This window comes from Balaenoptera ricei, chromosome 8 (genome assembly GCF_028023285.1).
Source record: "Balaenoptera ricei isolate mBalRic1 chromosome 8, mBalRic1.hap2, whole genome shotgun sequence".
NCBI classification, from domain to species: Eukaryota; Metazoa; Chordata; class Mammalia; order Artiodactyla; family Balaenopteridae; genus Balaenoptera; species Balaenoptera ricei.
Window position 1 is genome coordinate 63,472,964 of NC_082646.1, and position 16,814 is coordinate 63,489,777.

Here is a 16,814-nt window from a genome sequence, read left to right on the forward strand (position 1 = left end):
AGCTGTACATTCCATGATTTTGGGGAAAAACCCTTTGGTTGATAAAGGTTCTGTGTAAAAGACAGGAGGAGGTCTGTTCTTTCCTCCTGTATCCTGTATCCTGTACTTTTAGGATTTCTGTATTTGGCCCTTGCCTTATCAAGTGACCTTTGGCAATTTAGTTCTCCTGCCTAGATTTAGCTTCCCTCATCTGTAAAATGGGCTTGGTCGTTAAGGCTCTTACTGGCTCTCTCATTCAAGGACTCAGATAGAGTTGGTGTACTCCTGGGAGCTAAGATTTTGGAATCCAGCAGCTGTCCTGATGGCAGAAATTGTTTTTATACTTTCCTGCTGATGCTTCTTAAAGAAAAATTTTGAAAATTGCCATCTGGAACCTGAGGAAGATACTAGGAAGCTCTTTGCCAGGAGACTTCTGCAAGGGCGGGGCCATGCCTGGTGGGTATCTGCAAAGAATCCCTTGATCTGTGTCCCTCTAAGCTCTGTTTTCCCATTTGCGCATGGACTAAAATCCCTAGGTCAGTGTTCTTCCCTGTCCAGCACTCACGTAGGACTTAAGAGTGATGGCCTGTGCTGGCTCTGACCTGGGTTCTACGTCCAGGGTGAGCTCTTAAGGCTGTAGTTCTCAGGCCTCACCACAGGCTTGTAGTAAACACCCCCAGAGCACCTGGGCCGACTTCAGTTGCCAGTCATGGCTACCTCGCCCAGTCTTAACGAAAATCCCACCTTCGGTCTGAGGTTTGAGAAATCGCAAATCAAAATTTTGTTTACAGTAGCTGGTGGTGTCTGCTGAGTGAGCGGGATCCATCTGCCCACAGCAGCCTCAGAGCTTGGGAAGGGGGAAGAGGGATCAGACTGGCTCAGCCCAGAGTCCTGACAGTGGAAGACAGCTCAGTCCTCCCCATGTGGCCACAGAGCAGCGCAGGTGCTCTCCCGTCTTTTCCACCTGCAGAGTTGGCTCTAGGCTGGCCCGTCTGGGGCTCTCCTGGCAGTGCCGGTGGTCAGGTGTTAGGTGTGCCCTGAGACATAGAGGCCCAAGGGCAGTGTTCAGTTTGGGGCCTAAGCTGATGTCTCATTAGGGCAGCAAATGATTCACTGAGGGAGAAATTGAGGCTCAGATGAGGTGAGTTTTTAGAGCTCGTTCAGCTTTTAAATAGCAGAGCCATGACTCAAACCTAGGTCTTTAACTTACATTTCAGTGCTCTTTTCTACTGTATTATCCCACCCTCTACTTGTGTTAGAGGAAACAAGATATAAGAGTTTCAGCTTTGAAATCAAGCAAACTGGCTCGATCACTCAGTCGCTTTGTGACCTTGGGCACATTCCTAAGGTTCTCTGTGTCCCAGTTTCCCCTAAGGAAATGGTAGCTACTGTTTTTAGTGTAATGCCTAGTGTGGTTGGTCTCGGGCTAAGGGCTTGTGTGCCCTTTGTGCTCTTAGCACAAAGAGAAGGGTGCAGAGAAAAGCCTGCCCAGTAATTGCGAGGGCTGGGGGAGTTGTGAAGAGGAAAAGACAAGACTGCACCTTGTCTTCCTTCCTCAGTGGCTCAGGTAATAGGGAAAAGTCCTCAGTAAGCAGGAGTAGCTGCCTCTCTGGCACAGCTTGCTCTGGTCTCTGTCAGCTCTGTTCTTACCCTCTTTCTCCTTTTTGTTACGTTCTAACTCACCCTTCAAGCCTTCTTTAGGATGCCTTTCCAGCCTCTTCCCGGGCATGCTCAACCCTTCCCTCTTACTTTCCTCTGGGGATTCACAGCCCTTTGTACCTGCTTTTTTGTTTGTTTGTTTGTTATTTCAGATTTGCCTTTTTTTTTGGAAGTATAGTTGATTTACAATATCGTGTTAGTTTCAGGTGCACAGCAAAGTAATTGTACCTGCTTTCTGTGTAACAATCTGTTTTCCTGTCTGTTACTCTTTAAACTGGAAACCCCTTGAGGGTAGACACAGCTTTGTTCATGTGTCATCGGCACTCGGTGTAAGGCCCGGCAAGGAAGAAGTGCCAGGAGATGAATGCTAGAAGTTACACAGAAGGAGGCTGGGGGAGGTGGGAGAAGAGTCCGGCCCAGCTTAGTTGAGGGGAGAACCGCTCCCTATGTAGTGTCTGTGCATAGGTGAGGCAGCTAAGGCAGTTTTTGGTTACAACCAGAAGGGAGGAGGGCCCAGAAATAGTTCTTACAGGTTAAACAGGTACCTCAGCACGGAAGGCTGTGTAAATGACAAGAGAAATTCCTAGCACATACTTTAGCAGTAAGGATTGAGTATCTGTATCTGCCAGGCATGGGGTACTGTGGGCAGTAGAGCGGTGGAGAGAATAGATTGGGAGAGGGGATTCCAGAAAGTGATAATTATTGGAGGCTCACGTTCCCAGTGCTAACTGGCACCCTGAAAATTCTCACCATCACCCCTGACTGTGTTCACATGTAAGCATCTCATTTGTTTACACCCTCCTCCCTTGCCTCAGGCCTGATTGTGTTAACAGTTGACCTAATTTTGCTAAAATCTGTTTGCAGCACTCAGGCTGGGAATTCTGCCACCTTCTGGCTCCCCAGGTCCGAACCAGCTTCCCTGGGTTTGCTCTGTTCACCTAGCCAGCCACCTCTGCTCTCATGAAACCTCCATGGTTTCTCTGTGGCTGTGTTCCCTGGTATGAGGTGGATTCTGAGAGCTGAGCTCCTGTCGGGGCTGTGACGACAGCTTGCCATATTTTTTTTGATCCTAGGAACTGGTATTTATTTGCCTTCCACATGCACTTTATAGTGTACCTCCCCTTTCCTGCTAAAACCTCCCTTTCTTCTTCCCTTTTTCTCTCCTTTCCACCTTTGCTGAGTACCTGCTCTGGTCAGCCTCTATGCTAAGTATGAGGCTACAGAGATAAGTAAGTCTTGTGCCCGGGTCCTGCGGAACTCACAGACTACCAGAAGGTGACTGCCATGAAAGCTGAAAAACACACAGGGCAGAACCTTGAGATAATACATGTTTTTAGCTGTCCAAAGAGTGGGAATCCTAGTTCAGGGGAGAAGGAATGGGCAAGTCTCTGTGAACTGTGGTAGGCTGGGAAGGTGGTAGGAATTGAAGAATGGGACTGGGATTATGGTAGGAAGAAATACATCACTAATAAGGCATAGACTAGACTCTTAAATTCCCTATTTTCCCCTCTTTTTTTTCTGACACAATAGTTTATAGATTCTGTATTTGTCGGGGTTCTCCAGAGAAACAGAACCAATAGGATATGTATATAGGTATATATATATAAGGAGATGTATTATGAGAATTGATTCATGCTATTATGGAGGCCAAGAAGCTCCACAATCTTCCATCTGCAAGCTGGGACCCCAGGAAAGCCAGTGGTATAATGCAGTCTGAGTCTGAAGGCTGAGAACCGGGGGAGCTGATGGTGTGAGTCCTTGTCTGAGTCTGAAGATTGAGAGCCAGGGGAGCTGATGTAGGAGGGCAGGGGAAGATGGATGTCTCAACTCAAGCGGAGAGAGCATATTGGCCCTACCTCTGCCTTTTGGTTCTGTTCAGGCCCTTAGTGGCATGTGGACGATTGGATGATGTCCAGTCGCATTAGTGAAGATGACCTTCTTTACTTAGTCTACTGATTCAAATACTAATCTCTTATGAAGACAGCTCCACAGACACACCCAGAAATAATGCTTTACCAGCTATTTGGACATCCCTTAGCCCAGTCAAGGTGACACATAAAGTTAACCATCACAGATTCCCTTAGGACTGTGGGGTTCAGCCCGGGGCCCCACTGAAGGGAACTGACAATTCTCACATCTACTTCTCCAACTCCTACCTCTTCCTCAAATCCCACATCTACATTCTTTATTACCTATGGGATATGCCCATCTAAATGTCTCCAAACACCTCAAAGCACTTATATTTACAACTATGCATTTGATCTTTTAGTAATTCTGTGATAATGCATTTTACAGTTGAGGAAGCTGAGACCCAGATGGGGGAAATGAATTTCATGACAAATTGGGGCAGAGGCAAGCGTAGAACCCAGACTTCCTCATACTCAGTGCAAGATGCTTCCTTTGATGAAACAAAAATTTCTCTACCTGAGGCCTTACGTGTAACCTCAAAGGCCTGGCCATTCAGCCTTTGGATCTTCACTGTCCTGATGGCAATGCCACAGTCAGCTCCCAGCATGTTGTTTTGGGGGAAAACTCAGGCCTTGGAATCCTTAGAGTTGAACTCAGGCTAGATCAGGGTTTATAGGCATCTCCATGGTGAGAGATGTTTGCATGTAATAAAACAGAAACAATACCTGCTGCATGAGTATGAGAAAGTGGGGGTGTAGCAGAAAGACCGTGCAGTCAGGCAAATCTGGATTTGAATCCAAGCTCTGTCACTTTTTATGGACTCTGGCAAGTCAGTGCCTCTCTGGAGCCTCAGTTTTCTGGTCTACAGAATGGGAAGACTCTACCTTATAGAATAGTTGTAAGAATCTGAAATGAATATAAATGCCTGCTCCATTTTATATTTTCTCTATTTCCCTTCTTTCCTTATGTGGATTAAAGAGAGGGAGATATCACACTTGAGGCTTATCAGTGAAGATTCAATCCCACTAATATTTATTGAATACCTTCTGTGTGCTGGTCAGTGCTGTGCTGGGCACTGGCCTACAGACAAGTGATGATCAGTAGGGGCCACAGAGTAAATCAGCCAGATTAAACTTATTTTCTTCCCACCAAGCTTGGTAGCCCATGGGATGTGACAGGCAGTATATTTGAGCTTCAGCTACGCATTTGACAAGGCAGAGGGATATATGGGATGGATGCTTGTATATTTAAGTGGAGTCAAAACTGGCTGAAGAGACCCAGGGGGTGACTGATGGAGCCTATCCTTGCCCCTGGTCATTCAGTATTTTTACTTATGAGTTGGATGAGAATATGAAGCTGGAAAAAATAGGATCTTGTTTCAAATCGATCTAGAGAAGGTAGAATAAGGGACTGAATAGAATAGATCGGCGCCCAATCTGTATGCCCACCTTAAGAACTTTGAAGGGTTGGAGATAATAGGGGGAGGGTGCTGGTCGCATAGAGTCTTTTTTTTTTTTTTAGAATTTTCTTTTTCTTTTTATTTATTTATTTATTTATTTATTTATTTATTTATTTATTTATTTATTTATTTATGGCTGTGTTGGGTCTTCGTTTCTGTGCCAGGGCTTTCTCTAGTTGTGGCGAGCGGGGGCCACTCTTCATCGCGGTGCGCGGGCCTCTCACTATCGCGGCCTCTCTCTTGTTGCGGAGCACAGGCTCCAGATGCGCAGGCTCAGTAATTGTGGCTCACGGGCCCAGTTGCTTCGCGGCATGTGGGATCTTCCCAGACCAGGACTCGAACCCGTGTCCCATGCATTGGCAGGCAGACTCTCAACCACTGCGCCACCAGGGAAGCCCGCATAGAGTCTTGTTTGAACAGAGTACCTTTGACTTTTAGTAGGAATGTAAAGGGGATGTTGATGGAGAGAAACCCTGGGAAGCCAAGATGAAAAGTCTTTAATAAACAGGGGAGACATACAATACCCCAGCCTTTGGTAGAGGCTGGATAGGAGGCAGGTGTGTTCCAGAAAGGAAGGCAGCTCACTGTGCTGCAGAGATATCCCTTCTTGGGACCTGAAGGACGGGAGAGTGGGGACTTGAGAATGGCTGGAAGTATAGACCTGCCAGGAAGCTAGAGGATGGCCGCTAGAGGACCCTCAGTTTTCTCTGTTAGAGTCTGGCATAAACACGTAAAGGACACGGCTACACCCTGGACCTAGTAACTCCCCTCCCTTGGATGGAAACAGAATGTGCTAATCTGTCCTTGATCCCACACCATCCCCAGGTCCTATTGCTCAGCCTTTCAATGAGGAGCTATGAATGTAACCCTTTTTGTCAAACTGGGCCTCAGCTTCATGCAGTGGGATTTCAGCTACATGTGTCTTTTCCTGCTGTCTAGACCCTGCCTCAACTTGGTGGCTCCACTGGATCCTTTTGGATTCCCCTCAGGCCCTTGTCCTTACTGGGCACGGAAATCCCGTCAGTCCTGCCTCCCCCCTCCCCAGCACCAGGTGACCCACTGTGCACAGGACGTCATTACCTCTTTTCCCTCGTCTGGGGCTCCTCTGAGCCATAGCTGCTCTGTCTCACGTGGAGTACAATGCAGGCAGGGCCTACAGGAGCAGCCTCTTTCCCTCCTGGTGTCTCTTTCAGTCTCCTGTGCTGTGGCCGAGAGCCCAGGTCTGACACACCAGGACCAATCTCAGGCTCCAGGACTGCCCCTCTTCTGGCTGGCTCAGTTCTTGGGACGTGGTTTTTACTCTTATCTTCTGATGTTATTCCTTGCCGAGCTTTTCCGTTTTGCTCTGGAGACTGAGCATTGCTTTGAACCCCAGCTGGCGGCCAGGGCCCTCGCACTTCACCAAATTGCTGCCAGGCCTTCCCTGGAGGTATTCTCTCTTCCTGGCACATGTAATGTCTTAATGTGTACCAATCTCTTGATGCTATTCCTGTTCTACCTGGTCTCTGGGCTGAGCCGCAGCCTAGAAATGCTCTCTGTAGATGAGACTTGCAGACCTTTACCTGCTCTGGGCTTTGTACCTTGTACCTAGAATAGCCTCGTAGTCCAGGAAATCCAGCTCCTGCAGTAACCGCAGTCCCACAGCCAGTCCTCAGGCTCTAGTGACATTGCTTTGTACCCTTACCAGCCATCCCCTTCTACCTACTGTAGCACTGTAGCCTTGCTTACCCTGTAGGGTAGAAGCCACTGCCTCTGGGCACATGGGCTCATCGCAGCCCAGAATGGCTGGGATGTATTGAGAAGGCACTAGTTCTCTTCACTGCGTATTAGGAGAGTATGATCCAGTAAGCTTCCTGTATTGCTCTAAGGCCTCTCATCCTTTCCAACCTAGGCCTTGACTTAGTAGAGAAATAGGCACAGAGTGTGGCCAGTGTGTGTCTAAGAAGAGAAACGAATTCCTCCTGAATGGGAAGGCTTTGTGAAGGAGGGGGTGCAGCGGAGTCTGCAAGGCTAAGTGTGTAGTGGGCACCCTGACTCACTGTGCCCTTCTTCTCTGGCAGTGACCCGCCATAATCACCTCAAGGACTTCATGCTTGTGGTGTCTATCGTTATTGGTGTGGGCGGCTGCTGGTTTGCTTATATCCAGAACCGTTACTCCAAGGAGCACATGAAGAAGATGATGAAGGATCTGGAGGGCTTACACCGAGCTGAGCAGAGTCTGCATGACCTTCAGGAAAGGTAAGGCCCTGTCCCTTCCCCACGGCCCCGGTGCTGCCATCTCTTGGGAGCCTCCAGTTTCCACCTGCGTTGTGGGCTGTCTGGCTCCTGAGACCCGGCCGACGACGTAGAGGCCCAGGCTGTGTCATCCTTCCAAACCTGCATCAGAGCCTAGGTTCCTGCCATTCCATTTGCACAGGCAAGTATTCCTCCCCAGGGCAGAAGCTTATTTCTATCTTTTCTCCCTCGGAGCTTCAGAGGGAGAAGTGTGGAGCTGTCAGAGGTCTTGCGCTTCCCTGGTTGGATGACTTGTTAGGGGTCGTTCTATCCTCCGTCCCACCTCTGGACTGCTTCCCTTCCCATAGAAGTAGACATAATTAACTGTTCTTCACTGTTTCCCAAAGAAACCTCACAAATCTGTCTTCCTAATACCTTTCATGCTTTCTTGTACAGCATCTAAATCTCATGAGACTCACTTGTATGACTTTGGGTAAATCCCTTTCCTTTCTAGGACTTATTTCCTCATCAGTAATGTAAAGGCATTGAACTAGGAGAATACCAGGGCCTTCTAGCTCTGATAGTCTGGGATTCTGTTTAAATAAAACATGGCTTAGAAACTATTGTAGAAGATCTAGCTGTGAAGAGAAGGTGCCAGTCAGTCAGCCGACCTAAGTATTGGGTTGGCCAAAAGTTTCCTTCGGTTTTTAAAGTAAAAGTAAAGGACACATTTTTCATTTTCACCAAGAACTTTATTGAACAGTGTATTCACCGTTTTGTTCCACTACCTTCTGCCATTTTTCAGACAGCTTCGTAGTTCCATCTTCCCAAAACTTTTAATCTTTTTGAGCAAAGAACTGTTCCAGGTGCCTTTTACAGTCTTCCAGGGAATTGAAATTTTTTCCATTAAGAGAATTTTGTAAAGACCGAAATAAATGGAAATCCGAAGGTGCAATATCTGGTGAATATGGCGGGTGAATCAGAACTTCCCAGCCAAGCTGTAACAGTTTTTGCCTGGTCATCAAAGAAACATGCGGTCTTGCGTCGTCCCGATCAAAGATTATGCGTTTTCTGTTGACTAATTCTAGACGCTTTTCTTCGAGTGCTGCTTTCATTTGGTCTAAGTGGGAGCAATACTTGTTGGAATTAATCTTTCGGTTTTCCGGAAAATGCTCGTAATAGAGGACTCCCTTCCAATCCTACCATATACACAACCTTCACCTTCTTTGAATGAAGACCGGTGTTTGGTGTGGTTGGTGGTGGTTTATTTCACTTGCCCCGCGATCTCTTCCATTCCACATTGTTGTACAGTATCCACTTTTCATCGCCTGTCACAATTTGTTTTACAGACAGAACATTTTCGTTACATTTAAGTAGAGAATCGCATGTGGAAATATGGTCAAGAAGGTTTTTTTGCTTAACTTATGTGAAACGCAAACATCAAAGCGATTCACAGAACCAAGCTGGTGCAAATGATTTTCAACGTTTGATTTGGATATTTTGAGTATGTCAGCTATCTCCCGCGTGGTATAATGTTGATTATTCTCAATTAACGTCTTGATTTTATCGCTGTCAGCTTCAACTGGTCTACCTGACCATGGAGCATCGTCCAGCGAGCACGAAACTTCGCAAACCACTTTTGACCTGTTCAATCAGTCACAGCACCTTCTCCATACACTGCACAAGTCTTTTTTTTTGCGTTTCATTTGTGTTTTTATCTTTCTTGAAATAATAAAGCATAATAAGCTGAAAATGTTGCTTTTTTCTTCCATCTTCAATATTAAAATGGCTACACAAAAATTCACCAATTTTGATAAGTTTTTTTTTTTAAATGCATGCTGATATGACAGTTGTCACAATACAATCTAACAAAATTGTTTCAAATGAAGTTAAGGACAACTAATCGCTACTGGAACCATCTTACAGAGAAAAACCGAACGAACTTTTTGGCCAACCCAATACTTCCTGAAGTCTAGGAACCAGGTCTGTGCAGGGAATTGTAAGGAAGTCGCTGCTCCTGGGGCCACAAAGCTCACACTTAAGAAGGAGCAGTGAATCAGTGCCAGCTTATGGGACGAGAGCTCCAAGGACTGGAAGGGCACAGAGGTAGGAGATGAGTGGATGTGGAGTCTGAGGAGGTGGCCTTGAAAGATGGGTAGGAAAGATGTAACCTGGTAGTTCTGGTTGAATGTGTAGAGTGAGGCCAGATCCCGGGCACCTACAGACTCACATGGAGAAATTTAGTAGGATGCAAAAGGCAATAGAGAGTCAACGTAGGTATTTGGCTTTTTTGCTTTGTTTTGGTTTTGAGAAAAGGAGAGGCCTACTTCAGGACTGTCTTTTAGAAAATTATTCCCACAGCCTAAGGGCTCCAGTTGGGAAGTCTTTGCAGGAATCCATGTAAAAAGGAATGAAGTCTGGCTCTTTTCTGTTATTTTAAAATGATAGATATAATTTTCTTTGGAGGGATGGGGAAAGGGTTTCTTAAGAGCTAGGTATTGTTAAGGACATAAATGTATTATTGTTTTTAATCACCACAACCCTGTTAGGTAGGTATTGTTATCCCAATTTTTGAGTTGAAGAAATGAAGCCTCAGAGAGGGTGAGTGTCAGAAAGTAGTAAGCTAGGAATTTCGACACCCACAGGGTGCTGCCTCAATAAAGGCAGCCTTAGCAGATTCATTTCCATGGGCTGGACTTTTAGGAGGCAAGAGGAGTTTTATCTTTGAGCCGATTCCTGGCTACTTTGCTGGACCCCCTTGTTCCTGGGCCCTTTTCCAAATGGGGGCGAAATGCTGCTATGTGGGCAGTCCCCATTCTTCATTTGTCTGAAAAACATGTACTGTTTTCATTCCAAAGGCAAAGAATCTAGGCAGGAGACATTCCAAGTTTGGGGATAAAACTAAGCTCCCAGCCCTCCCTGCTCCGCACGGCCTCCAGAGCTAGATGCCCACTGCGGCACTTGGAGAAACGGATGCACACTCTCCCCAAAGACAGGCTTGCACCTGTGCACACACATATCCTCCTCTGACAGTGTCCAGAGCCCATGTGCCTCCTTGTCCCTCCTCACTTTGGCAGGCCTACAACTGCCAGCCACCAAAGAGCTTTTTTACAGAGTTCCTGATATTTTGGGTGAATAAATGTAATGCTACATGTGCATTCCAGTTAGGATTTCATTGGGTTTCAAGATAATTCTTTGAGGCAGGCAGGAATTTTGACTCCCACTTAGAAAGGAAGAAACAGGCCTAGTCCAGGGAACAGACTTGTCCATAGTCATACAGCTGCTTAGAGCCAGGGCTTGCAGTCAGGCTGCCTAATTTTCTTGCTTGTAATGGTAACTGATTGCTGCCTTCAAGATGCTCAGTCTTCTGTGGAGGAGACGGAGTGGGACAAGGCTTGATTGTACATTTATTTTCTCATTTCTGTACCCAGTGGTATTTATTGATCTTCATCTCTATTAGATGCTGTTAGGACTATGAAAGTGGGTCAGTTTTGATTCTACTTTAAATGGAGCTCCCTATTGTATAGAGAAGACAGGCATATCACAGGCTTTTCAGAAGAGGCTGCTTCCGGAGAGGATAATATTTCAGTGAAGAATCGAATCCCTAGTGGTGTAATTTCAAGCAGTGGAGTCATGGAAGAATACAATAAAGGAGGACATTCAGCAAGGGGACGGGGATGGGGCTGGAAATGGCGCCTCTGATTTGTTTGTAGCTGTGCATGTAGCGCCACCTGCTGTATACCTTAAGGAGGTTCAACTCCCTTTTACTCCAGGAACAAAGTAGACAGAAGGCTACAGTTTGTCAGCAGGAAGCTTGCAGCCTAGACATTTTTCCTCTTCCCTCCTTACTTGTCACCACATCTTTTGAGGCTTCAGTCACTGACAAATCTGGACTTGGGATTCTTTATAGGCTGAGTTCTGTTTCTGCCTCTTCTGTTTCACCTACTTAATTAAACTCAGTGGTCAGTGCTCTTCTCTGTGGGCCCTACTTGTTCTGTAGCCTATCCTTCCTCTCTGTACCTCAAGTCTAAGCCATATATCACTTGTCTTCTTCCTCATCCTTTCCCCCTCTTATCCTGGTTCCCCGGTAACTTGGTGGTTCCTACTAAGGTCGGAAGACCTGACAGTGGCCAAGTCCTTTCCCTCTTCCAGAGGGACTAGCCAACTGTTACTCTTTCTTCTGGGTCTAGCCCCAGGCCTCACCTTCCCTGACTCCTTTCAGGCAGAGTTGATCACTCCATCCTTGGCGCCTACCCAACACCTTGTATATCTCTCTGTCATAGAACTTATCACCCTGTGTGCACCTATCTGTTTACTTGTTTATATTGGACTAGATTATGAGTACCTCAGTGGCAGAGACAGTTTTCTCACTCATTTCAGTATATCTAGGGCTCAGCACAGGGCTTGGCATTTAGTAGATGCCTTAAAGTACTTGGTGAACGAATGGATGGATGAATGAATGAAGGAATGAACATAGATATGTGGCAGAAAGAAGGGAGGAAGGAAGGAAGCTTGGTTGGATGGATGAAGGGTTTTGTCAGTAAACAGAGGGAATGTGTGGGTGGGTACAAGGGCATATTTTCATTATAACTGATGCCCTTGAGATCTTACCCACCATGGAAGATACTTAGGAAGGGAACTCAGGGCTGGGGGCAGCAGGGGCTCTCCCAAATCTTGTCCAGCCCCTTTGGCATGAATTTCATTTTTCGGTGCTTCTGGGAACAGGTACTCAGGAGTCCAAGAGGTACAGCTCAATAGTTCCCCTCTCATCTTCCTTAAATCTCCCCACTACCACCACCCCCATCACATCTCACCATCAGGCTTTCTCTGGGTCTTTGGTCTAGCTTGCAGGGTGTTCTACATTTATTGCACCTTCCAGATGCCTTGGTATAAGGTAGTAACTGTGGGATTTGAAGACATACAGATTGGAATTCTGGTCTCAGTTCTACATGCAGTTTATTCCCGTCTCTAAGCCTTCATGTCCATATCTGTCCCAGGCTTATAATGATACAATATATCATTATCTGCAGGGAGAACAAATGTGAAATACCTTGTAAATTAATAGTTGTTACAATCTGAGTATGTGAGACACCTTAGAAGGAAGGATTCAGGTACCCGGGAACCTAGCTTCACAGCCTTTATTACTGGCAGCAAAATGATGGCCCACATAAGAATTATGGTAGTGACCGTGGTTTCTGTTGTGACCTGAGCTACCTCAGAGCCAGGCAGGCAGCAGAGTAGGGAGAATATGTTCAGAGTGCTGGAGCCCTCATTTTCCTCTTGGATGCCATGCCTCGTGGCGTGTTGGCTGGCGCCCGCTTGCCTGGCCTTCTCCAGCTCCCTGCTTCGCCCCCCAGGCTGCACAAAGCCCAGGAGGAGCACCGCACAGTGGAAGTGGAGAAGGTACACCTGGAGAAGAAGCTGCGTGATGAGATCAGCCTTGCCAAGCAGGAAGCCCAGCGGCTGAAGGAGCTGCGGGAGGGTACTGAGAATGAACGGAGCCGCCAAAAATATGCTGAGGAGGAGTTGGAGCAGGTAGGGGAAATCTGAAAATTCTTGGACACCCCGAGGGGGTGGGGTAAAAGGACAGGGGCCAAAGGTCTGGCTAAGAGTAGTCGGAAAGTTGCAAAAAATGGTCACTGTGGTTGTCAAAGAACAGTGAATAACAGGTGGTAACAGTTATTTTGTTCCTTTTTAATTGAGGTATTTACATAAAGTATACAAATCATAAGTATACAGCTGGCACACTTTTACATATGCATGTACTTGTGTAACCACCATCCAGATCAAGATACAGACTCTCTTAAGCACTCAGAAGGCTCACTTTTGTCTCCCCTTTCTCCCTGTCGATATTCCACCCAAAAGGTAACTAGAGTCTTAATCTCTAAACCAGATTAGTTTCACCTGCTTTTGAACATCATATAAATAGCATTATACAGTATGTATTCTTTTGTGTTCGGTTTCTTTCACTCAGCATTATGTCTGTGAGAGTCATCCATGTTGCATGTAGTGATAATTGATTTATTTCCATTGCTGAGTATTAATCCATTGTATGAATATACTGTAAATTATTTATCCATTCTCCTGTTGATAGACTTTTGGGTTGTTTGCAGATTTTTTTTTTTTTTTTGCAGTTTATCAACAACATTGTTTATGAACCTTCTTGGTGGGCATCAATTATTTCTGTTGGATATGCAGTAGAGCATTTATATATTTAGCTTTATCAGAAACTGACAGTTTTCCAAAATGGTTGTACCAATCTATACTGCCACCAGCAATAGTGTGAGAGTTCTAGTTGAGCTACAACTTTGGTATTTTTAGGCATTTTCATTTTATACATTCTGATATGGATATAATGGTATCTCATTGTGATTTTAATTTTCATTTTCCTATTGACCAATAATATTGAATACCTTTCCCTAAGCTTATCGACCACTTTATTTGGGAATCTCTTCTAATTTAAAAAATTGGGTTGTATTTTTTCTTAATTGATTTGTAAGAGTTTTAAAATATATTCTGGATGTAAGTCTTTTTGTCTATATATATACATACATATTGCAAATATTTTCTCCCAGACTGTGGCTTGCTTTTTTGCTCTCTTAATATTGTCTTTTTTTTTTTTTTTAATTTTTATTTATTTATTTATTTATTTATGGCTGTGTTGGGTTTTCGTTTCTGTGTGAGGGCTTTCTCTAGTTGTGGCAAGCAGGGGCCACTCTTCATCACAGTGCGCGGGCCTCTCACTATCGCGGCCTCTCGTTGTGGGGCACAGGCTCCAGACGCACAGGCTCAGTAATTATGGCTCACGGGCCCAGCTGCTCCGCGGCATGTGCGATCCTCCCAGACCAGGGCTCGAACCCGTGTCCCCTGCATTGGCAGGCGGACTCTCAACCACTGCGCCACCAGGGAAGCCACTTAATATTGTCTTTTAATGAACAGATGTTCTTGACTTTAATGAAGACCAATTATTCAATCTTTTTTTTTTTAAATGGTTGATGCTTTTTGTGGCCTGTTTAAGAAATCTTCCCCTAACTCCAAGATATTTTCCTCTAGAAGCTTTATTGTTTTACTTTTCACATTTAGGGATATGGCTTATTTCAAACTAATTTTTGTGTATAAGATGAGGTAGGAGATCAAGGTTTTTTCCCTGGTAGATACTCTGTTCTGTGGTCTATATGTCTATCCTTATCCCACATTGTCTTACAACAAGTCTTGATATCTGGCAGTGTTAGGTTCTCCAGCTTTGTCCTCCTGCAACATGGCCTTGGCTATTCTAGGTACTTTGCATTTCCATGTTGGCTTGTCATTCCGTTACAGTGTGCTCTGCTGGGATTGTTATTTGTTTTTACATTGAATCTATAGATTAATGTGGGGGAAAACTGACATTTTAACCAAATAATTATTCTAATTCATGAGCATTGGTTATCCTGTCACCTATTTAGGTCTTTAAAAATTTCTCTCAACAGTGTTTTGTAGTTTTCAGTGTAGGAGTCTTGCACTTAAAATTTTTTAAACTTGTTCTTATTTTTTTAGCTGCTTGAGATGGAAGATTAGGTTATAGATTTTAAACCTTTAATCTTTTCTAATACATGCATTTAGAGCTATAAATTCCCATTTCAGCGCTGCTTTAGCTGCATTTACTAAGTTTTGATATTTCATATTTTCATTATCATTCACTTCAAAATATTATCTAATTTCCATTGTGATTTCTTTTTTGGCCTGTGGTTATTTAGAAGTGTGTTGCCTAATTTTCAAACACTTGGGTACTTTCCTATTTATCTTTCTCATTGATTTCCAGTTTAATTTTGCTGTGGTCAAATAGTGTGTGCCATAGGGTTTTAGTCCTTTCAAATGTGTTGAGACTTGGTTGATGTAAACAGACTACACAAAACGATTGAAAGGCAAAGTGTCAGACTGGATAAAAAACAAAACCCAACTATATGCTGTTTACAAGAGGCAAGCTTTAGAAATAAGGATACAAAATGTTTAAAAGTAAAAGGATGAGAACACTAGGATAAACACTAAGCAAAATAAAGCAGCGGTAGCTATATTAATATCAAACAAAGTAGACTTTAGAGAAAGAAGTATTACTAGAGACAAAAATGGACATTTCACTTATGATATATGTGAATTAAACAGTAATATATATAACAACCCTTAATTTGATATACCTAATAATATAGTTAAAATACATATGTAAAGCAAAAGTTAAAAAAACTAAAAGGACAAATTCATAATCAAAGTTAGAGATTTTAGCATCTATCTCTCAGTAATAAGCAGCCAAAAATATCAGTAAGGATATAAAAAATTTAAACATGGTTAATCAATTTCACCTCATTGATGTATATAGAGCATTTTACCCAACAACTGCAGAATACACATTCTCTGTAGTGTGTATTATGCTTAGTTCTGTTCTTTATTTCTCTCTGTGCTTTGGTTTGGTTATTTTATATTGATTTGTCTTTGAGTTCCCTAATCTTGTATTCTGCCGAGAATTGTGCTATTTAGCCCATCCAGTGGAATCCTACTCTCAGATAATGTATTTTTCTAGAATGCCCTTTCATAGAGCATTTTCTAGAATGCTCTTTTATAGGTTCTCATTCCCTGTCCAGAATCTCCATGTTTTCATGTTTCCTGTCCATCTTTTCCCATATTTTCTTTAACATTTCAATCATAGTATTTTTAAAGTCCTTGACTGGTAACTCTTAACATCTGGATCATTTATGGGACTGCTTATTTTTCCTCTTGATTATTGCTTATATTTTCCTGCCTCTTCTCATGTCTAGTAATTTATTTTTATTAAATGCTGGACGGTGTGCATAAAGAATAATAGAGGCTGCAGGTGATTTTTATCTTCCATCAGATATAGGGTTCTGTTAGGTATGTTGGGTGAGGCTCTGATCACCTCAAGCCAATGAGAGACTGACATATGTTGGAACTGGGTTGTAGTTTAATAAGACTTGGCCTAAGGCTCATTTGTCCCAGTTTCTCAGGTACGCCCCTTCCTGACTTGTGACTGAGATCTGGTGGATTTCTTTCTCCTCAGCCCTGAAAGACGATGAGAGATTCCTTTCTGCCACTTGGAGGTTTTTAAGCTAGCTCTTTGTCCTCCTGCTCCTCAGAGCTTCAAAGTTCTGCAGCTACGTTAAACTGCTTTTAATGTAGAACTTGATCCTACATTTCCAGACTCGGTGTATCAGCCTCTAAGGTATCTGTTCCTCATTTTAAATCTATAAAGCCAGGAGTGGGCCATTTTATAGTTTCCTTTTCAAGGAGCAAAAACCAAATGACGCTTGATCTTGTCATTGGCTTTCAGAGGAATGAAGGTGTTCTGTCCTTAGCTAAGGCCCTCCTGGTCTATATTAGGCTCAGGGGAGGACCTCAGGCCTGCTGTGGGATACTTCCCCAGTGGCTGAAGTTGGGCATGAGACTGCTCTCAATCTCTTTTCTCTGGGATTCCGACCAGCTAGAAGTCAGTGTTCAGATGGGGGAGTTGGGGATCATTTATACTGGTAGCCTGGGTGAGATAGAAGGAATTCAGTGAATATAATGGATTCTGTATATACTTTCAGACCTTTCATGCTTGAGTGCTTTG

General features: G+C 44.2%; 1 protein-coding gene across 3 annotated transcripts in view; it reads left to right on the plus strand.

The window, feature by feature from the left end:
- STIM1 (stromal interaction molecule 1) overlaps positions 1 to 16,814 on the plus strand; it is a 199,518-nt gene that overhangs the window by 170,907 nt on the left and 11,797 nt on the right. For all 3 annotated transcript variants that reach the window (XM_059930928.1, XM_059930929.1, XM_059930930.1), the window contains exons 6-7: positions 7,066 to 7,243; positions 12,577 to 12,754. In XM_059930928.1, the coding sequence (XP_059786911.1) occupies positions 7,066 to 7,243; positions 12,577 to 12,754 (356 nt within the window). The remainder of the gene's footprint in view (positions 1 to 7,065; positions 7,244 to 12,576; positions 12,755 to 16,814) is intronic.